The sequence below is a fragment of the Malaclemys terrapin genome, chromosome 5 (assembly GCF_027887155.1).
Source record: "Malaclemys terrapin pileata isolate rMalTer1 chromosome 5, rMalTer1.hap1, whole genome shotgun sequence".
NCBI lineage: Eukaryota > Metazoa > Chordata > Testudines > Emydidae > Malaclemys > Malaclemys terrapin.
The window spans coordinates 79,501,718-79,525,015 of NC_071509.1; the positions used below are offsets into that span (position 1 = coordinate 79,501,718).

The 23,298-nt window shown below is 40.6% G+C and overlaps 3 protein-coding genes across 6 annotated transcripts in view; 1 reads left to right on the forward strand and 2 right to left on the reverse strand.

Annotated features, from left to right (window-relative positions):
* The window catches only part of ETFDH (electron transfer flavoprotein dehydrogenase), a 29,795-nt gene extending 29,533 nt beyond the window's left edge, over window positions 1-262 (reverse strand). Inside the window, exon 1 of the mRNA XM_054031145.1 lies at window positions 33-262. Coding sequence (XP_053887120.1) covers window positions 33-66 — 34 coding nt within the window. The 5' untranslated portion in view covers window positions 67-262. The remainder of the gene's footprint in view (window positions 1-32) is intronic.
* A 616-nt stretch (window positions 263-878) lies between these two features.
* Window positions 879-3,624, forward strand: C5H4orf46 (chromosome 5 C4orf46 homolog). Its single transcript, XM_054030289.1, has 2 exons — window positions 879-1,133; window positions 2,455-3,624. Exons 1-2 carry the CDS (start codon window positions 990-992, stop codon window positions 2,608-2,610), a joined length of 300 nt encoding a protein of 99 aa, XP_053886264.1. The 5' UTR covers window positions 879-989; the 3' UTR covers window positions 2,611-3,624.
* A 393-nt stretch (window positions 3,625-4,017) lies between these two features.
* Window positions 4,018-23,298, reverse strand: part of RXFP1 (relaxin family peptide receptor 1) — a 79,473-nt gene continuing 60,192 nt past the window's right edge. For 3 of the 4 annotated variants that reach the window (XM_054030287.1, XM_054030285.1, XM_054030288.1), the window contains 10 exons: window positions 22,123-22,197; window positions 21,452-21,523; window positions 20,311-20,382; window positions 18,795-18,866; window positions 15,102-15,173; window positions 11,568-11,639; window positions 9,801-10,030; window positions 6,746-7,156; window positions 5,685-5,903; window positions 4,018-5,477 (listed from right to left, as the gene is read on the reverse strand). In XM_054030287.1, the coding sequence (XP_053886262.1) occupies window positions 5,176-5,477; window positions 5,685-5,903; window positions 6,746-7,156; window positions 9,801-10,030; window positions 11,568-11,639; window positions 15,102-15,173; window positions 18,795-18,866; window positions 20,311-20,382; window positions 21,452-21,523; window positions 22,123-22,197 (1,597 nt within the window). In that variant the 3' untranslated portion in view covers window positions 4,018-5,175. The remainder of the gene's footprint in view (window positions 5,478-5,684; window positions 5,904-6,745; window positions 7,157-9,800; window positions 10,031-11,567; window positions 11,640-15,101; window positions 15,174-18,794; window positions 18,867-20,310; window positions 20,383-21,451; window positions 21,524-22,122; window positions 22,198-23,298) is intronic. The other variant, XM_054030286.1, reaches the window with a different exon arrangement.

Below are 23,298 nucleotides of genomic sequence, written 5' to 3' on the forward strand. Positions count from 1 at the left end.
GCAAGGTGCCCACGAGCGACGCCCCACTTTACCTTGGCTGGAGAGCGTGCAGAGAGGGAGCGGCATGGTGCCTGCTTGGGCGCCCCCCGGGGACAGGGCAGCCTCCCCTCAGGGACTGGAACTGGGGCGAACACTGCCTTGGGCCCCCCTGCCCGCTAGGCTCACCCCACCCCCCTAAAGCGCTCTGGAGCGTCGGGTCAGCCTGGCGCTACGACGCCACACACAGCCGCTGCCAATTGCATTCGCTACACACACTGCACACCCGCAGCTCTCGCCACCCCGTCCCCGTCCCCACCCCAGTGCGCCTGCGCGCCGGGCTACCTGCCGGGAGACGGAGTTCCCTCCCCGCGGAGCGGGGACTACTACCGCTCCCAGAATGCCCTGCGGGAAGAGGGGCGCTGGCCAGCCCTCCTGGTAGGGCGATGTTCCCTGATAGGGAAGTGTGCAGTACGGCGCATGCGCTAGCCCAGCGTGGCCGGAGAAAAGTAATTTCTTTATTATCCCATAATTAAACAAAACTCCCGGGATGTGAGAAGGCGGAGCTGTATAATGGAATCCATGGCCGCCATAGCTAGTTGCCTGACGGACGCAGGCCAGGAGGACGTCTGATTCCGGCATGCATTGCGGCAGGAGAAAACCATCCCTCCCAGCATGCTTTGCGCCTATCAATGGTCTAATCTGTGTTCTCTTGAAAGTGCCGCACTGCATGCTGGGAGTAGGAGTTCAAGTGGAGCTGCACTGCGTGTCTAGATATTGCGGACCACATTACCGAGCCCCTTCCTGCCCCAGCAGAACGGAAGTTGGGGTGGTCTATGCGGAGGGGGCGGGAAACGCTCTCATGGATCACCGGCCCTACCGCGGAGGGGGCGGAGTCCGACTCCGCCCCTCGGGTAGGGGGCGGGGCTAATGAGTTGCGCGCGCGCGCTGCAAAACCGGTTGATTTCAAGGGATCGTTTTGCTGCGGCCGTTCCGAGCCCGAGGCAGGGACCATGGCCGAGGCGGGGCCGGTGCAGCCCGTCTCCCCCGGCGCCGGGCCCAGGAGAAGCCGGAGCGGCAGCAGCGGGGCGCGGCCGCTGGAGCAGCTCACTGACCCGCGGGAGTTGCTGGAGGAGGTGGAGATGCAGATCGATGACGTGAGTCTCCCCGTGCGGAGCCGGCCCGGCTCTGCCCAGCGCCCGGCCAGCTGGGGAGCGTCCGGCCTCGTTAGCCCGACTGACAACGGACCTGGCTGATACCCATCGGCTGCTGGCGGACCCGTGTGGGGTGACGGCTCGGCGTGCGGGCAGGTCGTGGGTCTGCCCGTTACACCGGTGTAAGCGCCGCCGCTGTGTGGACACACACGCGCACTCTGCGTTCGAGGGGCTCGGCGGGTCCAGTTTAACCTCTTTCCGAGCCACATAAACTAAACCGTTTTAAACCGGAATATGATTGCGGGGCGGGGAAGGCATCAGACTTCTGCCGATACCTGTGTAGACGAGGGCTGATTAAAGAACCTGCCTTGTAGCCCTGACTTGGTCAGAGCACGGGGAAGCCCAGCCCAGTAACTGGCCTTCCGGGAACACGACGCAAACTCCAGACCGGCTGCACCCCCTCCCTGTATCTCTGAACACCCCCTGTGTGTCTGGTGCCCAGGGCTGGCTCTAGGGTTTTGGCCACCCCAAGCAGCCAAAAAAAAAAGGCGATCGTGATCTGCGGCAGCAATTTGGCGGGAGGTCCTTCGCTCCGAGCAGGAGGGAGGGACCGTCCGCCGAATTGCTGCCGAACAGCTGGACGTGCTACCCCCCCCCCCAAGTGGCCGCCCCAAGCACCTGCTTGGTAAGCTGCTGCCTAGAGCCGGCCCTGTTGTTGCCAAAACTATAATAGGGTTCAAGAAAGAATTGGATACTTTCATGGAGGACAGGTCCACCAATTGTTAGTACAGGGGTTGGCAACTTTTCAGAAGTGGTGTGCTGAATCTTCATTTATTCACTCTAATTTAAGGTTTTTGCGTGCCAGTAATACATTTTAACGTTTTTAGAAGGTCTCTTTCTATAAGTTTATAATATATAACTAAACTATTGTTGTATATAAAGTAAATACGGGTTTTAAAATGTTTAAGAAGCTTCATTTAAAATGAAATTAAAATGCAGAGCCCCCCGGACCGGTGGTCAGGACCCAGGCAGTGTGAGTGCCCCTGAAAATCAGCTCGCATGCCGCCTTTGGCATGCGTGCCGCAGGTTGCCTACCCCTGAGCTAGTAGCTAGGGTGGTCTGGGATGCAACCCTACGCTTGGAGTGTCCCTAGCCTCTGATTGCTAGAATCTGGGAGTGGGCAATGGATGGATCACTCAATAATTGCCTGTTCTGTTCACTCCCTCTGAAGCACCTGGCATTGATCACTGTTGGAAAATAGGATACTGGGCTAGATGGACCATTGGTCTAACCCAGCATGGTTGTTCTTATGTTCTTGCTGCAGGCTGCGTTCTCGCTAACTAAGATCCTTGAGGCAACATCTGCTGTGTCAGCCCAGGTAGAAGAACTCGCAACTAAATGTTCAGAAAATGCCCGATTTCTTAAAACGTGGCGGGATCTTCTGAAGGAAGGGTATGAATCTCTGAAACCCAGTGACTGACACTGTGCAAACACACACAGGAGGAAATCTGAAGAGGGTACCTGGGCAAGCTGAAGTTGAATCATCCCACAGCATTTTCACTTTGTTACCCTTGTCTTGTAATGACAGGACTTGGCTCTCGGCCATGCTGGGTTAAGGAACGTCTGTATAAATGAAGACTTTAACAACTTTTTTGTGCTTTTTTTCTTGATGGCTTAACAGGGCTTTTCATCAACTACCCACCTTCAAGGAAATGTTTTGTTCTGTGCGCTAGCTGTTTCTATGGAGAAATGCCTGTTGATACTGGTGCATGCATGAACATCATTCAGAATCTGTTGAATAATAGAATAGACTGTTTTAGTTTGGCTTGGGAAGAGGGACCAAATTTGGATTTTTAAACTGTTGGTTTCTTTGCAGTTCTATTGATTATCAAGTACAAATGAAATGTACTAAATGAAATTATTAATGTTACACTTGTGTTCAGATACTATACATAGGGAAATATCTGATACCTCTCTAATTGACCACTGTGATTCTGTAAATGAAGAATTCCCCAAGTGGTGTAATCACTTGCAGACAGCTATATTTTTGTTACCCCCCCGTCCTTCAGGAATGTATATAAGCTTGTCACTGCCAAAATAAGTCTTTTTAAAATCTTGTTAATCAAACGAGACTCCTTGTGAAACTTTCTGCCCTCACTTATACCTGTATAAACTCCATCCTTACTCTGCCATTTAACAGGTATTAATATAGATATAACTGAGTCTAGAACTTGGTCTCTCATTTTTAAGACTGTAGCCCAGCTCCCTCCCTACACTGACAATCATCTTAGCCAGTTTTTCAATACTTTTCTACATAGTTGCATTTTTACAGATTATTTGACCACTGTAAACCCTTCTACACCTGATATTTTTATGTATTTTGGTTACTAAACTATATTTAAAGTGCCTTATTGTGTGCTTAGATCATATTTTCCTTACGATAGAAACTCAGCTGTATTGTGTATTAAAAGGTTGAGTTGCTATTTGACATATACATTTCAGTTTCAATAGTATCTGTGCTAATTCTCTGTTTTCTGTAATCTTTGAGATAATAGGCTGTATTAGAACTTGTTCTGCATTTCCTCCCATTTATTGAACTAGTAGGTTTGTGATTCAAACCCTATAATCTGGCATACCATTGTAAACAAGGATCTACTATCTAAAATATTTTTAATTTGTGGTAAATATTTGGATCATAGCTACTGTGCCCAGAAACCTATGAAATAGCAGCACTGAAATGAGTTGGGAAGCTATAAAAAAATGTAGTGGTGTGCCATGACTGAGTAGTCATTGATCCCTATTTCTAGGTGTCTCCCACCCCAAGAAAATCTAATTATTTTTTTTAACCTAAAGAATAAAAGACATTAGAACAAATATTGAACAGCTAATTATGGCAGCTTGTTTCTTCCTTCCTCCCATCCGTCAAAGCGTAGAGAAGGCTGTAAGTAATACATGTTCTCTTACTGTTCCTTGATTATTTAGCTAATCAACTTGATGTTCTCAAAGTGGAGTAAAGGAGAGTTAATGTTGCAGACATTCTGCATGATCCAGAGTATCAAGTGAGGATGTAAAATGAAATATGGTGTGTTTACTATTTTCATCAAGGGGAAAACAGTCAGTTTGATCAGCAGGTAAATCTTTATTCCAAATAAATCAATACATACAGTAGCGGAAACATGATACACATCTGTTCTGTATTTGATTCTAACATATTTCAAAGTTTTGTAAACAGTAAAGTGTGAGTCACACTATATTTTACTTCTTGTATCTTTTAAGAAGTTGAGTGCAAACATTAAAAACATCTTTTTGCTTTTTTTTAAATAAAGCTTCAAAGTGTAAATGCAGAAGAGCATTTCCTCCAGCTGTGTTATCTTGGGAACTCAGCTGGCAACAAGCCAGTTACTGAAAGTCTCCTTATCCAGTATCCCTTTATTTCATAATATCAAAAAGTGTCTTTTTTTATAAAAATCTGACACACACATATGGAGAATCTGCCTGATTGCTCCAGTTGGGATCCCCCAAAACTTAGCTCAACCTTGTACCTTTTTAAAGTATTCATAAATCTGAAGCATTGTAATTGGTGTCCAGTGCCCTATGCCTGACTTATGAGTAACTCTTCAGAAAAATACTGCAACTGACTAAAGTTTAGGAAGCTGCATAGCCATTCATAGTTAACTTTTATATCGCTAGCAATCTGGTCCTCTAACAATAGACTGCATATGAATTACATTTTAGAATTTAGAAAGATACAAAGTGACAGTTTTAACCTTTTTGACTTTATCTGCCCAGCCCCAAAATGAAAAAAAAAATTGGATTGTTAGTAGAATTTTATTCGCATAAATATTTTTTTTCCTATGGCTACTACTCCCTAAGGCTCTTCAAAAATGTATGTACTGTTAAGTTCACTCGCTGTTGTCTTTTTCTGATTTGACTTCTTGGCCATCACTGATGCGAATCCGTGTTACAGCTTTTTCCTTACTGCTATAAAACAGTGAGTCCACATCAAAGATGACTGTGCAAATTTTACTGTGACTATTCAAAACATTTATCTGTATGAATTCAATCTTGTGGAATGCGTGGTTACTGATGTTTCAGAGGAGTCTGTATAAATTGCAGGCTTTGTTAACTCTGGTGTGATCTCTTGCATTGGCCACATCTCTACCCAGATAAATGATGGGCCATATGTTTTCTGACTGCTTTTGCTTCCTATGGATCTTCCTTGTTTGTAATTATACCAAACCTGATGAATCATTTCTTTGAAAGGTCGTGTGGTCAGAGTGTAGAGGAGAGGATTCAAAGCACTATTTATGGGCAGTATAAAAATCACCACCCAGGAAGTTATAGTACCTTTAGGAGGAAAAAAGAAATTTAAATATTCAAAAGTGTATGTACTCAATAACATTGTATTAGTATATAATACTTTGTGTTAAAAGTAGTGTATAAATATTAACTGATATCTTCATAGTGTTAGCACGTTAGCTTTCTTTTTCTAGCTGACTTTCACATAAGCCATTTAACTGAAATTTGTATCTAGAAAAGAAACAAAAAACATACCTGGTATTTCTACTTGAAGTAAAGAAAGCAATTTCAAAATAAAGATGGGAATCCAGCATAATGCATCAGTGAAAACAATGAAGAAAAACCGTTTTGCAAGCGTCATCTCTTTTTTAATATGATTCCGGATTTCAGTTGCTGTGATGGCTGTTTGGTGAACACTGTAAAACATACTTCCATAGGAAAACACAATGATGATAAAAGCTGCCAAGTTTACACCTGTTAAGAAGTTGAGGGATGTTAGTGATTTAAGACATGAATGATTATTTCCAGGCATGCAGCTTACTGGCAAATTGGGGAAGTTATAGGGCAGGTAGCAAAGGAGAATCTTTTATCCAAACTACTAGTACAACTGGAATTTAGATAGGGAGGTAGAACTTGAGTCAGACTTTATATAGGACATTGAGGTTAATGCCCCCTTACTTATAGTATATTTGTTAATTATCACTAAATAGTGAACATTTGCCATCTAAATCAGGTTGTGCATCTTGTAGGTCTGTGTTCTTTGGTTTCAGCATTGCTTTACTGACAATCATCTACCCAGATACATTACAACCCCTAATCCCTGTAGTATCTGATGAATTTTATGCTTACAACAACCCTCTCACGTTAATATTATCCCCATTTTACAGATGGCTTATCGAGGCACAAGACAGATTAGCTCAAGGTCTCACAGGCAGTCTGCGACTGAACCAGGAACTGACTCTAGATCTCCTAAGCCCTAGTGCAGTGCACAGTCCACTAGACCATCCTTTCAACCCTAGAAAGATGTGGCCTAGACAGGCAAAGGTTGGGGGCTCAATCCCTGATTAGCACATGTTCCAACCCACTGGCCATGACTGGTCATCACACCATCATCAAACTAAGCAGTAAATGAGTAAGCTTGTGTATAATACTGAGATTTTAAAAGTAAATATTTTTAAAATATTTTAATAAATTCATGGGTCTCATACTTTCAAGGAAGGCCCATTTTCAAACATGAGTAAATAAGGTGTTCAAATCTAATTCTCCCCCTGTAGCTCCAGCGAACATATGTAAAGGAAGAAACATAACATACTTACCTAAAAAAATAACAACAGAATAAATCTGGCCTCCTGTACTTTCTGCCTGTTCTGAATGAAGAGGAAAACAGACCCCATTGGTGCCATAGTAGTTGCTGAAAAATTCCTTGTGGCTCAGTGGAATAAAAGCAACCACAAAGCCAATAACCCAGATGAGAATCAAAATGGAAATTGTCTTGCATTTTCCTGGCTTCAAACACCTAAAAGGGTAAACTATGCATATATATTTTTCCAAAGTCAGGTAAGTCAACAGTAAAACTGACACCTCTGTGGACAGAATAGCCAATGAGCCCACCAATTGGCAGTGGATACTGTCCATCCACAACTGAGCATGCTTGTTGTATTCTCCACGATATTTAACATCAAAGACTCCAATCACAAATAAATATATTCCCATCAGACAGTCAGCACCTGTAGAAATAACATTTAAGAACATGAATAAATAGGGAATAATTTGGTTTATATATCTGAATTGTCCTTTATTTTACAATATATATATTTTAATAATATACTTAAAGTTCTACCAGCAACTATAAATAAGGTTACAAAATTCTCAATTCTAACTGGTTTTTAGTGACTGCTGCCTTTCTGACATTTTCACCATTTGGACTGACATATTTTCATTCTTGCTCTCTGCCCTAAGGTGATTTTTCTTTTAAGTTCATGCAAAACACAGTTGTGATAAAGCATGAATAAAAATAATATACATTTCTCATTACAAAATACTTCTTGAACTTTTTTATGAACAGTTCTACTTCCAAAATGTCTAGAACACTGAAACTTGGTATGCAAAGTGTTCACATTGAGTAGAAGTGTCTTTGCTAGTGTTACAGAAATTTGGTTTTGATTTGCCCAAGCTATGATCCTATGAAAAATCATATGCTAGGCATGCACAATGCAGATTGCACAGAGCCTTTTGCTGAGGCTGAAAAGTTCTCAAGTAAGGCAGGTCACACTCCACATGTTTGTGGCTGACTAAATAAGCTCCACAGTGAAAAATAAAATATTGTGGGACGGTTCCTGCACATTTTCAAAGTATGCATTAGGGAGTTCTTCTCTGAGCCACCTTAGGCATTGTCAGGATTAGAGCTGTGTAAAGAAAGAGAATTCCATTTTGTGGAGGATTTCAGTATTTTGAAATTTGGTTTAATTATGATCTGGAATAAAAAACAAACATTTTAAAATACTCCAAAAATGGGAAAGTCCTGGAGTCTGCAACTTCAGGCCAGTCCACCTGGCTGATGATGCTGGAACTGTGGACTGTGGAAGCCTTGGTGTCCCTGACTCGGGGCAGTCCACCTAGCTGGCTGCCTCGTGTGGAGAAAGTAAATAAGGAGGTGTTATTTACTCCTTCTCATAACACACGAACTAGGGGATCACCAAATGAAATTAATAGGCAGCAGGTTTAAAACAAACAAAAGAAGTATTTTTTCACACAACGCACAATCAACCTGTGGAACTACTTGCCAGAGGATGTTGTGAAGCCCAAGACTATAACAGGATTCAAAAAAGAACTCGATAAATTCATTGAGGTTAGGTCCATCAATAGCTGTTAGCCAGGATGGGCACATGTGGTATCCCTAGCCTCTGTTAGCTAGAAGCTGGGAATGGGTGACGGGATGGATCACTTGATGATTACCGGTTCTGTTCATCCCCTCTGGGGCACCAGGTATAGGCCACTGTCGGAAGACAGGATACTGGGCTAGATCGACCTTTGGCCTCAACTAGTATGGCCGTTCTTATGTTCTTAGAGCCACAGACCCTGGAAAGCCATAGAGTCCCTGACTCCAGGGCAGTCTGCATGAGTGGTTGCCCCTGACTCCTGGACCTTGGAAGCTCTGGAGTTTGCAGCTTAGGTGTAGTCCACCTGACTGTACCAGAGCCATGAACCTTGAAAGCCCTGAAGTCTCTGGCTCAAGGACAGTCCACCTGGCAGGCTGCCAAGGAGCTGTGATCCTAGGAACAGCGATGGTAGGCAGGGTTCCATAGAACAAGAAAGTTGTAAGAGATAGCAATGCTGCAGGTGGGAGAGACAGGGTTGCCCTGCTGTGGACCTCGTAAGGATTTGGGGTTCCTGGGGTGTCTAGCACAGTATTTTGGACAAACCACAGACTCCTGGACAGTGGGTATTTAGAAGTGCTGCTATCCTGTTTTATATGCAATTGACAATTACTTTCTAATGCGATTAATGTAATCTCATGAAATACCAAAGTTAAAGTAGACCTCTTTGTATTTAATTTATAATAAATGCAGTATGCAGTATTGTAGCCATGTTAGTCCCAGGATATCAGAGAGACAAAATGGGTGAGGTAATATTTTTTATTGGACCAACTTCAGGTCCTGAAGAAGAGCTCTGTGAGCTTAAAAGCATGCCTCTCTCACTAACAGAAGTTGGTCCAATAAAATATATTGCCCCACCTACATTATCTCTCAGACACAGGCAGGGAATTTGTGATTACATTGATCAATTACGAAGTCGTTTGTCAACAATTCTTGGTTTTAAAATTTAAAAAGAAGCTCTGACATTCAGGGTCACATTTTCAAAGTCAATCCTGCATTTGCACACACAATCATTTGGTCATGTAAGGAACAGAATTTTCTCATGCAAACAGAAATCACAGAATGTGTGTAAAATTGAGTTGTTACAACCGTTATGAAAATTGGAATGTTTAGAACACAAATCCTGCTGGTGTGCACAAATTACTGTGTGTTCATAATTGTATTGAAGCTGGGTTAATGTTCCTTTGAAAATTTGGGGCTCATTCCTGTTCTTATTGAAGACAGTAATTTGACACTCAGCCTCTATAGGAGTAATATCAGACACTTGGCCTTCAGTGTTAACCCACTCTCCACAGTAACTTAAAGGTAGAATCCAACAACCTTTGTGTTGTTTGAAGTATAGCATTTTATATTATAATTTGGCTGAACTTTCTCGCTCTTGCAATCTAGTGCTGTGGGTGTGTCACTGCTGTATAATAATAAAATTTATAGTCAGACACACTAAAACCAGATTTTTATATTTGTTTGATACCTTTTATTTGGGGGAAATACTCACAGCAGAGAGACATTATTGACATGGCATGGAGCTTGTTCTCAGATCTGATGTAAGGCCGCATGCAGATAACAAAGATATTTCCAAAGCAAGTGACAGCAGAAACAACCCAGACAAACACTCTCTGTACAGTGCTAGCTAAGAGATTCTCAAAGGATGAAATCCCATCGGTATTTGGCTTACAGCTGCGCACATGAGGGGCATATCCACAATACTGGAATTTCTTAAAATATCTGGTTGAGGAAAAAAGAAAACGAGAAAAATGTTTCACTCTGATTGTCAAATTGGTGTGGTTTGGGATACATGTTTTTCACAATAATATGGGCATTTGTGGAACACCTAGTAAAGATTCAAAGCACAAAATGTTTTCTGGTAATAGAAAACTAGTAATAAAGGTTTTTGATTTTTTCAGTAAAAAATAAATAAAAAAAATTAATGGAGATATCCTATCTCCTAGAACTAAAAGGGACCTTGAAAGGTCATTGAGTCCAGCCCCTGCCTTCATTAGCAGGGCCAAGTACTGATTTTGTCCCAGATCCCTAAGTGGTCCCCTCAAGGATTGAACTCACAATGCTTGGTTTAGCAAGCCAATGCTCAAACCACTGAGCAATCCCTCCCCCTTTTTGTATACACATAAAGAAATGCATAAATTCATTAATGGATTCCAAGGCTAGAAGGGACCATTGTGATCATTTAGTCTGATCTCCTGTACAATGCAAGGCAAGAACTTTCCCAAAATAATTCCTAGAGCAGATCTGTTAGAAAGTTATCAGTGATGGAGACTCCACCACTACCCATAGTAAATTGTTCCAGTGATTAATTACTCTGACTGTTAAAAATGTAAACCTTATTCCCAGTCTGAATTTGAAATAAACTTCAAGTCTGTATAAAACCTTTCAGGGTATGAACAGATTAGTTAGTTAATGTTTGTTAGTGGTTTGATGCTGAAGAGCATTACGTATATGTGCTAAACATTAGTAATAACAGTACTTTAAAAAAGTAATTATTTTAATTGAATCCATCGCACACACTATAAAATATATGATTGTGACAGAGTGCAGAGACAATAGTTAGTCCTCACTAAACTGGGAGTTAACTATCTCTTGGCCCCTTTCCCCTTTCCCTAGTTTAATTAGGTCTGTGAAGGCATATAGGAATGGCTGCAGGGGAGTCAAAAAGCAAAGAGTGTCTGTAGAAACTCAAAAGATCTATACCTAGCTGCTGAGTTGGGGTATTTCCCCCCCTTTGTTTTACTTATGACAGTTCATTTTAATTTATGCTGATAAAGGTTTGATCATTCTTGCTGATTATGGTTGTATTTTTTCATCAGCTAAAAGTGATCTGGTACATTCTGAGAGCCACAGAAACATTATTAATAATGGTCTATATCAGAATACATTATACATATACTAGCATATCTAAACTGTACTATTAATATTACTTTAGATCATGTATACATCAATAAGCAAACCTAGATAGGGTCAGTACAATATCTGTTTACAAGGAACTGAAGTTTGCTGTTTAGGAGATTTAATTATAATTTTAACTTTATCATTATGTTAAAATGAATCCTAACCTCCCCCTTGCCCTCATCACTTTTTCTTAATGATACTCTCAGCTTTCCTGACAGCATCAATTGGTTTTTCAACTACTCAGCAGCCAGAGAGACAGTGAATGCAAGTTCTCATATATTTCTATTTTTAAACATTCTGCACTTTGTCAAATTAAAAAATCAAAACACAAGAAGGAAAACCGGAATAATCTACTTACATATGGGAGAGATTTCTAAGTGGTTTGAACATCCTTCTTTGGATATTTGTAATTTCAATGCCCTCCAGGCTGCTATAACCAATATATTCACAATCAAAAAGGCAACATAAAATCAGTGGTAAAACACAACAAGCTTATTGTGAGCACAATGTGTAGCTTTGATTATATGAAATTATAGATGAATGAGAATTGCATCTAGTCCATTCATATATTTAAAACTTCTGCAGTAGAAAATCTAAATAAAAAGCTAAAAAGTGAAATAAAATAAATTACAGTTAATTCTGATAACCTCACTGTCCTAATAGCACAAAGGAGCCTCTTTCAGTGCTCTCAGCAATGTTATCTATATTATTACTTTGCCCTTCCAAAGTACTGTTCTATTGATGTTCTTCCATTATCTCAGGGAAAATAACAGTTCTAATAATAGTATTTTAAATTCATATTGTGCCTTTCATCTCAGAGGGTCCAAAGTATTTCACTAGCTATAGTAACAACCACTGGAATTCACCCAATGACTGGCACACTGATTTGACAAAGACTGAGGAAAATCACAGAAATGTAGGGCTGGCAGGTACCTTGAGAAGTCATAAAGTCCAGCTCCCTGTGCTGAGGCAAGACCAAGTAAATCTAGACCATCCTTGAGAGGTGTTGGTCTAACATATTCTTAAAAACCTTCAATGATGGGGATTCCACAACCTCCATTGGAAGCCCATTCCAGAACTTAACTGCCCTTATAGTTAGAAAATCATTCCTAACATCTAACCTAAATCTCCCTTCCTGCAGATTAAACCCATTTCTTGTCCTGCCTTCGATGGACATGGAAAACAACGGATCACCGTCCTCTGTATAGCAGTCCTAAACATATTTGAAGACCTTTATCAGGTCCCCCCTCAGGCTTCTTTTCTCAAGACAAAACACACCACATTTTTCAACCTTTCCTCAGAAGTCAGGTTTTCTAAACCTTTCAAAATTTTGTTGCTCTCCTCTGGACTTTCTCCAATTTGTCCACATCTTTCCTAAAATGTTGGGCACTCTTTCAAAACTACCAAGGGATTTTTTTGTTTTTATTTTTTCTTAATGTAAGAAAAAAAATTGCATTAATATCTTCAACTACAATATTGTGTCACTGAAGTATAATTTCATAGTGTTATATTAACAGAATTACTTAATTATTTCAGTTCAAACAGTGCAACAGTTAAATGTATAGTGTGTTTTCTAAATACGCATTGTCGTTTTTTGATTTGGACTGAGATGAATTTGGGGCCTATCCTATAAAGATTTTAGTACAAAGTTCACCTGAGTTCACAGCAGATCAAGCCACAGGTGAAGAACAGTATTCACCTTAATGGTTAGTAGCTGGGGGGGTCTTTTAAGGCCCTTTCCTCAGGGCTTGTTTTATTGTCCCCAGAATGATTGCTTTCCCTTCTCCTCCCCACCAACTTTCTGCTTATCTCTGGTCACAAATGCAGAAGTTTCTCATCTGCTTTCTTCTTCTTCTTTTAAAACCTCCACTTGTCCCAGTGACCCAATCCCATTCCATATCTTGATCTTCCTTATGTCCACTCTAATTCCCCTCCCTTATTCTTCTTACCACTCACTCTCCTCTAGCTCTTTCCCTTCACAATACAAACATGCTTTAGAGTCTCCCATTTGAAAAAAAAAAACACACCCAACCTTCATCCCACTTGCCCCTCCAACTATTGCCCCATGTTCATTCTCCCTTTCATCTCAAAGCTCACTGAACACACTGTTTACAAATACTGTTTGGAGTTCTTCTCCTCCAATTCCATCCTAGACACTCTCCAATCCAGCTTCCACCCCTTGCATGCCATGGAAACCACTCTTGCCAAAGGCTCAAATAACCTCTTCTTAGCCAAATCTCAGAACCAGTACTCCATCCTCATCCTCCTTGACCTGTCAGCTGCCTTAGACACAATCAACCATGTTCTTCTTCTTGAAATCTTGTCCTTCCTTGGCTTCCATGACTCCTCCTACTTCTCTAATTGCGCCTTCCGTGTGTCCTTGCAAGGAGCCTCCTAATCCCTAATTCTGTGGGGGTTCCACAGAACTCTGTCCTTGGTCTCCTTCTCTTCTCCCTCTACATCTGATGTCTGGATAATTTCATCTATAAACACAAAATCAACTATCATCTCTATGCAGACAACTCACAGATTTACCTCTCTACTCCAGACCTGTCTCCTGTCCAGACTAAAATCCCAGCGTGTCTCTCTGACATCTCTTCATTGATGTCTAACCATCAGCTCTGGATCAACATAGCTAAAACAGAGCTCTTCATTTTCCCCCTTAACCCCTCCTTTTATGATCACCATGGACAACACTAACATCCTACTTATCATTCAGGCCTATATTCTGGGTCATCTTTGACTCAGACCTCTCCCTTGGTCCTTACATCTGGGTTACGTCTAAATCGTATCAAGTTTTTCTGCATAACATCTCTAAATTCAGTCCTTTCTATCACTGGAGTATGGGGTAGGTCTTTCTCAAGCTTTCCTGTGGCAACTCTTTCACTGTGTATAAATAATTAAATACATATTGAAACAGGGGGACTGGAACTCATCCCAGATAAGTGACTATAGTCCAGTGATTAGGACATTCACATTTGCTCTATGGCCTAATGAATATTTAATTTATGTGCAGTAGAACAGCTTCAACAGGCGAGGTTGAGCATAATCTGCTCCAAAATACCTCAGACCTCCCCTGGGAAAGGGGAGACCTAAATTCAAATCTGTTCTCCACATCAGGGAGGAGTGGGGGACTGAACAGTGTCTCCCACATCCCAGGTAAATACCTTAATCACTGGGCTAACTGTTAAAGGGGGGGGATCTCCTCCTCCACCAACAGGCTTAATTGCTTAACTCTAGGAGAGGGTTCATGAGCATGAATCCCAAGCAGAGGGAGCCACCTCCCTCCAGCCTGGAATTAGGCACCTAAGGGCTTGACCACATGGTGATATAGTGCACAACAAGCTGGGGGGTGTAAATCCACAGCACATGAGTCTGCTGTGCACTAAGTCGTCCTTTGGACTCTGCTACCATGCACTAGAACTAGAAGATACATTTCAAAGCATGCTAGGGATCTTTTAATGTGTGGCAGCATTGTTCACATGGAGAGTTAGTGTGCAACACACCAGTGTGCTGTGGATTTACATACCAGCATGAGGCGTGCACCAACTGTTCATCTAGAAAAGGCCTTATCTTCATGACAGTGGAATTGATTTCACCCTTTCTGGATATTTTATATGATATCTGGACTGACTGGTCTTTTTTTGTGCTTCAAAATTTCCCCCAAAAGAAGCTGGAGAGCTCAGGAAGAAATCTTTATACTGGAGGTAATTTTTTTCAAAGTTACATCTTTGAGGGACACCAACAAATATAGTAGAGGAGCAGAGGTACAAAGCACCTCATATATGGCTTGTATTACACTTGTTCTGCAGAAACAATTTTTCTCAACAAGAATTGCAAAATCAAAAAGAAAATATCCATAACACATATATCAAAAGGACTAAATACTTACAGGGATTTGAGTTTTAGTAGGTAATCAAACTGGTTTGCTTGTATTTTCTGGATTGGGTTATATGAAAGGTTCCTGTAAATGCAAACAGTGATATCTAGTACTATGCAGATTCCTTAAAGCTTGTTCTAATGATAATGTCTAGCCACATTATCCCTTTGTTTTCAATCCCTGTAATAGTGACTCATGTAAGGCAGTTATAATTATAAATAGTGACACTCCTCTACCTGTAAAAAGAACAGGAGTACTAGTGGCACCTTAGAGACTAACAAATTTATTAGAGCATAATCTTTCGTGGACTACAGCCCACGTCTTCGGATGCTGTAGTCCACGAAAGCTTATGCTCTAATAAATTTGTTAGTCTCTAAGGTGCCACAAGTACTCCTGTTCTTTTTGCGGATACAGACTAACACGGCTGCTACTCTGAAACCTGTCCTCTACCTGTGAACTTGGTAAACAAGAACAGAGAACAGCCTGATGCTTCACAAGCATGGTGTCACTACAAGAAATTTTATTCAGTGTTTTTAATTGCAGAAATATTTCAGTTGCTAAACTTTTTGGACCTTATATATTAAAAAAACTCCAAAGAATTCTTCATCATCATCATAGCAAACACGAAAGTGGCGTCGCCTCCTTGCAGATCAAGTGCCACCTAGACTTATCTCTAGCTAGGACTGCAAGATTACAAAAAAAAAAAAATCACATATATTTAATATTCCTGAGGGCATTCTGTGCCAAAATATTAAAAATTCTGTGCCAAAAAATAAAAAAATTATGCCCACAATATATTTAAATTCTGCAAATTTTATTTGTCCTATAAATGTAGAGGCTCCAGCATGGCATTGGGGAGCACAGGCTACTGGCTGCACAGAGGTGGGAGATATCTGTGCAGATCCCCCTGGCACACGGACTCAGCAGTGAGGTTTCACCCAACTCTGAGACAGCGCAAAGACCAGGTCTGCCCCAGAAACACCCCAGGTCCCTGCCTCTTTGTGCGAAGTGCACCAGGTGTGTGTGTGGGGGGGGGCAGGCTCAGCAATGCAGGATCCAAATGTGTGTGGGGGGGCTTAGTGTGGGGAGATCCAGGTGTGGGGCAATTTGGGTGCTGGCAGCTCAATGGGGGATGTGGGTGTGGGGAGGATCTGGATGTACAGAGGCTTGTTGGGGGGTTCTGGGTGCAATGGGACTCTGCAGGGGGGGGCAGGTGAAGGTGGTTGGGGCTCAGTAGGGAGAGGTCAGCGTGTGGGGGGGATAGAGCTTGGCAGGGGGTCTGGGTGTGTGTGTGTGGGTTCAGTGGGGGGTTCAAGATGCTGGGGAAGTGAGGCTCAGTGGGGTGGGGAGCCATGTGCAGCTGTTTGGGTCTCACTAGGGTGGGGATTCAAGTGCAGGTAGCTTGTCAGGGTGGTGCAGTTGCAGGGGGAGTGGGGCTCATCGGGGGTGGTGGTTCTGGGTGTGGCGGGTGGTGGCGAGGCTCAGCAGGAGGGTCTGGGTATGAGGGGGTCTGGATGCATGGGGTTGAGTGGATGGGGGAGCAGCTCCATGTACAGTGATCCCTCCCCCTGCAGCTGAGGAGCGACGGGTGCAGGAAGTCAGCGGGGGTGGGGGGGGAGAGGAGAGAGCTTGCAGAGCTTCCTTCAGCCAGGGGGAGAAATCTGGGGGTAGGTCTAACATGGCCCCAGATGCTGTGCAGAGGAAGAGGAAGTCTGGTCTTCCCCAGCCCAGCCAGGACTAGCAGCTGAGCCCAGCGCAGGGTAGGAGCCACCAGCCAGGTCTTCTCCAGTCCCGTCTCGTGCCCCACAGTGATTTACCTCACTGCCAGCTGTCCTGGGCACCTGAAACATACTACTGGGGAGGGTAGTATGAGCGCTCTTGTGGCTTCCCTTTGCTTCCATCAGAAAGTCATTTTTCTGTGGGGAAGCAAAGAAATCTGTGGGGGACATAAATTCTGCACATGCACAGTGGTGCAGAATTCCCTCAGAAGTAATTTAAAAAATAAGTCACAGGTTTTTTCCCCTAGTCTCTAAAATGCATCTTTTTTACATGCATTTATGTGACTTGAGAAAGAAACTTGAGGGCAATAGAATAAAATAATATAAATTAGTATCAGGCACAACCACTCTGAGTATTTATATGTATGTGTATGTGTGTGTACCTCACAATTTTTTGCTGTCCTCCTGATGTCCCCTACAGTAATTGCGGGAGTAATGTCTTATACCCAGTCTCTCCAGTTTTATGTGCACCACTGCATGGTGCTGGCCCTTACCAAGGACACAGTGTGAGGGGAAGACATTAAAAGAATACCTACTCCCGATTAAAGGTATTTATGTAGATTTTTGATGCAACAGAATGAGAATTTCATTGTGTTGCATTATATCAACCCAGTTACAGTGGGACCTGATCTAGCTGGATATAGGATACTATACATCTTGTCGTTCACCACAGAAATACATTAAAAAGGTGAATGTCAATGGGGAGGATACAAGAATAACAGTTCTCTGAGGGATCCCTTTTATTACTGCACAGTTCATACTAATCCTCTCTAATGTGGCCCATGGTTTAAAAGTCACAATTTGGCCCTAAAGCAGGACTGAATGAGAAGAATCATGCTCTGAAAATGTCTTTAAATTTTGACTCCACCAATCTTTAGAGATAAGCAAATATGATTGGGATAATATAATTCCAAAGTGATTTCCACATTTTGTAAATAAACCACCCCACAGAAATATACAAACAGGTCTGGGCACTACATTTTTGGTTTAATCTCAGTCCATCCCTGCTTAAATATTTTTTTAATATTCTTCCACTAATTTCCTGGTGTTATTCACTTTGTGCCTTTTTCTCTCATTGGTCTGTCAGCCTTTTCAGAGCTGTTATATTTTCCATGCACAAAGAACAAAACTGTCTAGATTACTTCTATTTTACATTCAGGCAACCACCACACACAGGGCCTGATCTTGCAAACATCTGTTTTTGGGTGTGATACTTGATATAGTGAATGGCTATACTGAAGTCAGGAGTCCATGAAGTCAATGGAACAGCTCATGATAGTGCCCAGCAGCAGGGTTTATACATTTGGATACAAAGATCAAACAAATATGAAGAGTGTTTTTTTTATTTTGTAGTAACCTCTCTCTTGATTCTTGTTGCAGCTCTGCTGTCAAGCACAGAGGCAGATTTCTATATTTCAGGTTGTAATACATAGAAAACAGAATCATAGCAGCATAATCCACAGAAACCAATAGATTCCAGTTGAGAAAATGTGTCATTTTAACAGTAGATTCAATACTCGAGGAAAAAGTGTATTCCTAAAGTATATTCTTAGGGCCAATTCCTGTCACATGCTGAGCTCCTGTTGAAGTCCATGAGATCTCTCATTCTAAATGGCATATTCATTTTCTGTGTGCTGAGTAATGGAATCGAGTTATTAAAAATACTAACAATATATTGGCAGGAATAATTTTAAATAATTGCTCTTTTTGGATAATCATGATACTATGCATCTTTTATGCAATTATTTTGTACATAATCTTTTTTTAAAATCGCATTTCAGACTAAGTTTGGCATTTTCAGGTAAAACTCAGATATGAACATGACTTTCTTGGTTTTGCTTCCTGGACTGCATGACTGAAGCTATCATTTCGAATGAATAATGTACAATAGCACACAGTATAAGGAAGAGTTATTATAAAGCCTTACAGCTGTGAGAGCTCCTTCAGATCCTTAAATAGGTATGGAGGAAGTGATTCAATCTTGTTGCTAGCCAAGTCTCTGTGGAAACAATCACAGATATAATATAATTTGTTGTTAGTGGTTTCTCTTCATTATGACAAGAAGCATTAATAACGTAAAGAGGTCCATAATTTTGAGTCCATTTGTCAACTCAAATTATAGGTTGTTATATAGGTTATCAGAAACCAGGAAAATAAAAGAATGATGTTAAAGCAAAGGGTGAAAGATAGAGACCTCAGACTATATGAAACCATATAATACTCACAGGTCTTATTATTTTTTACTTCACTTTTGCTTTGATTTTAATGATCTTTTCATTTTCTCTTCTTTGGTGCTGCTTCTTCTCTCCAGTTCCCCATCTCCTCCCCAATCGATTAATTTATGGTCTTGGACAGAAATATCAAAGGATTTTTCCTGCCTAAACTAACCAAATAATCTAATTTCTCAGTTAATAGGCTAAGACCATTTCAATTACGTTTACAGTAAATGTTTAGTCAGTTTCCACTTTAATTCCTTACTTATGGTAGTTAATTGGTTTGGAATAAAATTCTTATCCATTGTGCAACTAAAATGGATTTTTAAAAAATGTCCTAATGGATGCATTATTTCTTACATCTAGTTTTTAATAATAATATTTAGCACTTATTAATAATGTAGCTATAACAAAGATTAAAAATATGCCTATACTAGGCAATAGGATTTGCATGCTTTGACATAATTTAAAAAATACAACATTTAAAAAAATCCCAGCAGTTTCCCCAAATCATTAAGTTAACTAACGAGCAATATATCAAATCAAACTCTTCAAGTCAATGGAGATACATCCAGTTACATGAGTAGAGAATTTGGCCCCTGACCTTTATCTATCACACGAGACAATCATCTACCAATGTGACCAGAACAGAATCAGTGCTGTAGCCAGGCCCCTCCCCTGACTGACAAAAGTCAGGTAGATAGAAGGCAACCAGATATTTTGAGGGTTGTGTCAGCACTATCTTCTCCATAATGTTAACCCAAAATGGAAGATTAGATACTGGGTAGTAGTTGGCCAGAGAGTTTGCATCAAATGAGGAACCCAAATCTGGGATGGGCTCACAGTACAGATTCTTCTTGGTCAGCTGCTTTCCTGTTCACTGGTGGTAAAAATGCTTGGGGAGCCTAATTAAATTACTGGTTTAACCTCATGCAGCTGTGTTATTGCTGGCATATGGGTGCTAGTAGACATATCCTCTGTGACATGCCTTGTCCTTATTCAGGAAACACAATGCCCTTGTAGGCAGACACCAGAACGCTGTTTCTCCTGGATTACGTATTTTATTGAAATGATCTACTATCTCATATGCTGAATGCCTGTGAAGTTTGATGCTTTCTCTAGAGCTTGTTATATGAAAGCAGAATTACTGACAAATACATATAGTACATCTTCACAATTTAAATAATCTAAATTATTCAACTGTTCTTTGATTTAAAAAAATCAACTTACAATTCATCTAACTTCTGGAGAGAGGAAAAGCTGTTTTCATTTAAGGAGCTGATTTTGTTTCTTCTCATCACCCTGAAAGTATAAAATCAAACTTATGCTTCCTCAAATGTGTTTGTTTTCTGAGAAGACTGTGATACATAATCAAGTAATCGATTACATTCTATATAATTTTGCACATTCTGTCTTTAATTTACATCTTGTTTTAAACAATGTTTCATATCTTACTTAATTGTTCAGTACATTAAAAATATGCCAAGTTATTAAAAGTTCATAAATTGTAATATTCTATAAACAATTTTAATATGAATGTATAAGTATATATATATATATGCCATATGCTCTTTCAGTTGTATTTGCATCTACTGACAACTAAAGTTATTCAGAAATGTCAAATATCTTGATATTTTGTATGCCATGTGACAGTATGATGGCATTAACTTTTGGTTATTTGAAAATTCATGACATTTTTGAGCATGTGACTGAAGCACACGTTTTATGCAAAAAGTGTGAAAGTCCAAATCCAAAACCTGATATTTCTGAGAAATTCAACCATCAAGGACTAGAGCCTACATTCTTTGTTCAACCAAAACCTCCCAATACACAAGGAATAATCAGGGGAGAGCCGTGTAGGAAAGAGACAGCTGAGAGAGAGAAGTGCAGAAGAGATGAGAAAGTGACAACAATAGGCAGAGAGCAGTCCAGAGGCTCATCAACAGCATCAGAAGGTAGTGAAGGGGAATTGTGAAGATGATTGCAATGGCTCTGAGGAAGCTTTGGGGAGATTCTACAATGTCTCGGATCAGCAACCTGACCGAATGATATTATCCTTGAATCTGGTTAGTTCATGTGGTAGAATTTTTTTTCTTTTACATTTAGTTTCTAAATCTTGGTATTTGATACTATCGGTCAAACTCACTGAAATGGAGTTATGCTGCATTCATTGGTGGTGAATGTTACCATATGTTCATAAAATAGTTCTACTTTGTTGTGTATAATTAAAATTTAGCATTTTAATAATCTCCATCAGTTCTAAGCACCAACCAATATTTCGGAAACTTGATGTCGGACGTTGTGCATTATGTAACAGTTGTTCACCATAAACACTGCTCATTCTGGCTGCATAGAATGTGCTATTACTTACAGTACAGTTAGAGTGCTGCAGGAGATGAAAGTGACATTTCTTAAATTATGTATATGATTGCCTTCAAAGTCCCTAGGAGATAAAACCAAAACATTCTATCACTGAAAAAAGTTAACTTCAATCAGATAGCTACTTTGAAGTAATTATTTATTAAAGGGAAACCTCAGTAGAACCTTAGGGCTGCACAAAGCATAATAATACTTGGATGTTTCATTTTTTAGCACGCCCTGAACTGCCTTAGGTGATAGCAGTGTCATTAACTCAGGTGGGTGAAAATCTGAATCCTGAACTCAGGTTTTGACAGGTACTATAGACTAACTCTTTTTGTTTTCAAAATCTGAGAGTCAAATTATGACTGCTCTAATGGCAGTGATTGAGTGGTCTCGAGGGGGAAAGAACTCAGGGAGCCCTGGGTCTCTAGTGCTTCCAGCAGGATACAACCATAATGTAGTTGCCCGCTCACCATAACTGCAATATTCTCCTAGCAGAATTCAACACACCTCAGGAAGTCAGTCTAGTTAGGCTGGCATGAAATGGGGATTGTCTATTCTGCAGCATCATTCCCCTCCCTTGTATTACCCTGGTAAAAAGTGTCATGGAATGACACTGATTTAAAGAAGACAAAAGGTGATTTTTTTTTTTTTTTTTTTTTTTGTAAAATAAAGACTTACAGCCAATGTAACCTGGGCATGTGTTGGCAAAGAGGTTTATCAGGCAAACGCGCAAGAGAATTATTCATCAGCACTCTGGAAAAAGAAAAACAGTATCACTAGCAATTGATGTTAAAATAATGCCCCAGCCCCTTTTACAGTTTTGTTTCTTCTCAGTACAAGGCAGGCAGAATTTATTCATTTTTCATATTGTTAGAGATAGTACAATGATTAAAAACACTTCAGTGTATTTCGTTATGAGCACTGGTGTAATCCTATCATCTTTTGAATTACTAAATGACTGACTTGGGAAAGGGAAATGTTTTGCAGACGTTGGGATAGATTCACTGGTACTCTCTGGCTGCCTTGCATCACTGGAACAGCACAAAGCACCTGAAGCATATATGTGAATCTGGCCCCATTTATCTTTTTGAAATTAAACCTAGAATCTGATCATTTTCCTATTGAATCAATAGCAGCAGGACTGGGTCCTTGTTTATATTCAGCAGCATTTGAGATTTGCATAGATACATAATATGATTATTACCTAATTGGCCATAGTCTTTTCTCACATTTGGTTTCAATTGAGTTGCTTTGGATTTACACTGGTGGGAGAAGATTCTGGCCTTTTAAAATCTGTGTCAGGACAGAATAGAGAGGGTGGAGGTGAAAAGATCCAGGACCTTCCCTAAAAGCTGTTAGATTCCCAATTATAAGATAAAGGAGGAGAATGCTAATAAATATCTTATTGTGATGGATATAAAATAGCCTAGAACTAAAATATCACAAAGCACTATGTACTGGAAAACATTATCAAATGATTTAAATGTGTGAGAAAGATATTGAACAAAAGAAGGTTGGTAAAGATGTATAAGAATTTAATCAAATAAAGCTAGGTTTTACTAAGGAAACATTTATTTCTTACTGTAAGTTTCCACAAAGTATGTGAATATCCCAGAATATTGAAGTCATTGAGTCCAATAAACTTGGAATAAGATACAATTTACTGAAAACCATAGTTTCCATGAAACTGTATGCAATGCAAAGCTATTGAGAAGTTGATATCACTGTTCCCCTCCAAAATGGATACAAACAAATCTCTCTCTCTCTCTCTTTTCTCTCCATAGTTTGTCAGTACCCATGTTTTTATTGGGTCCCAAATTATCCAGCTGATAGTTCGGGATATGATATATGACT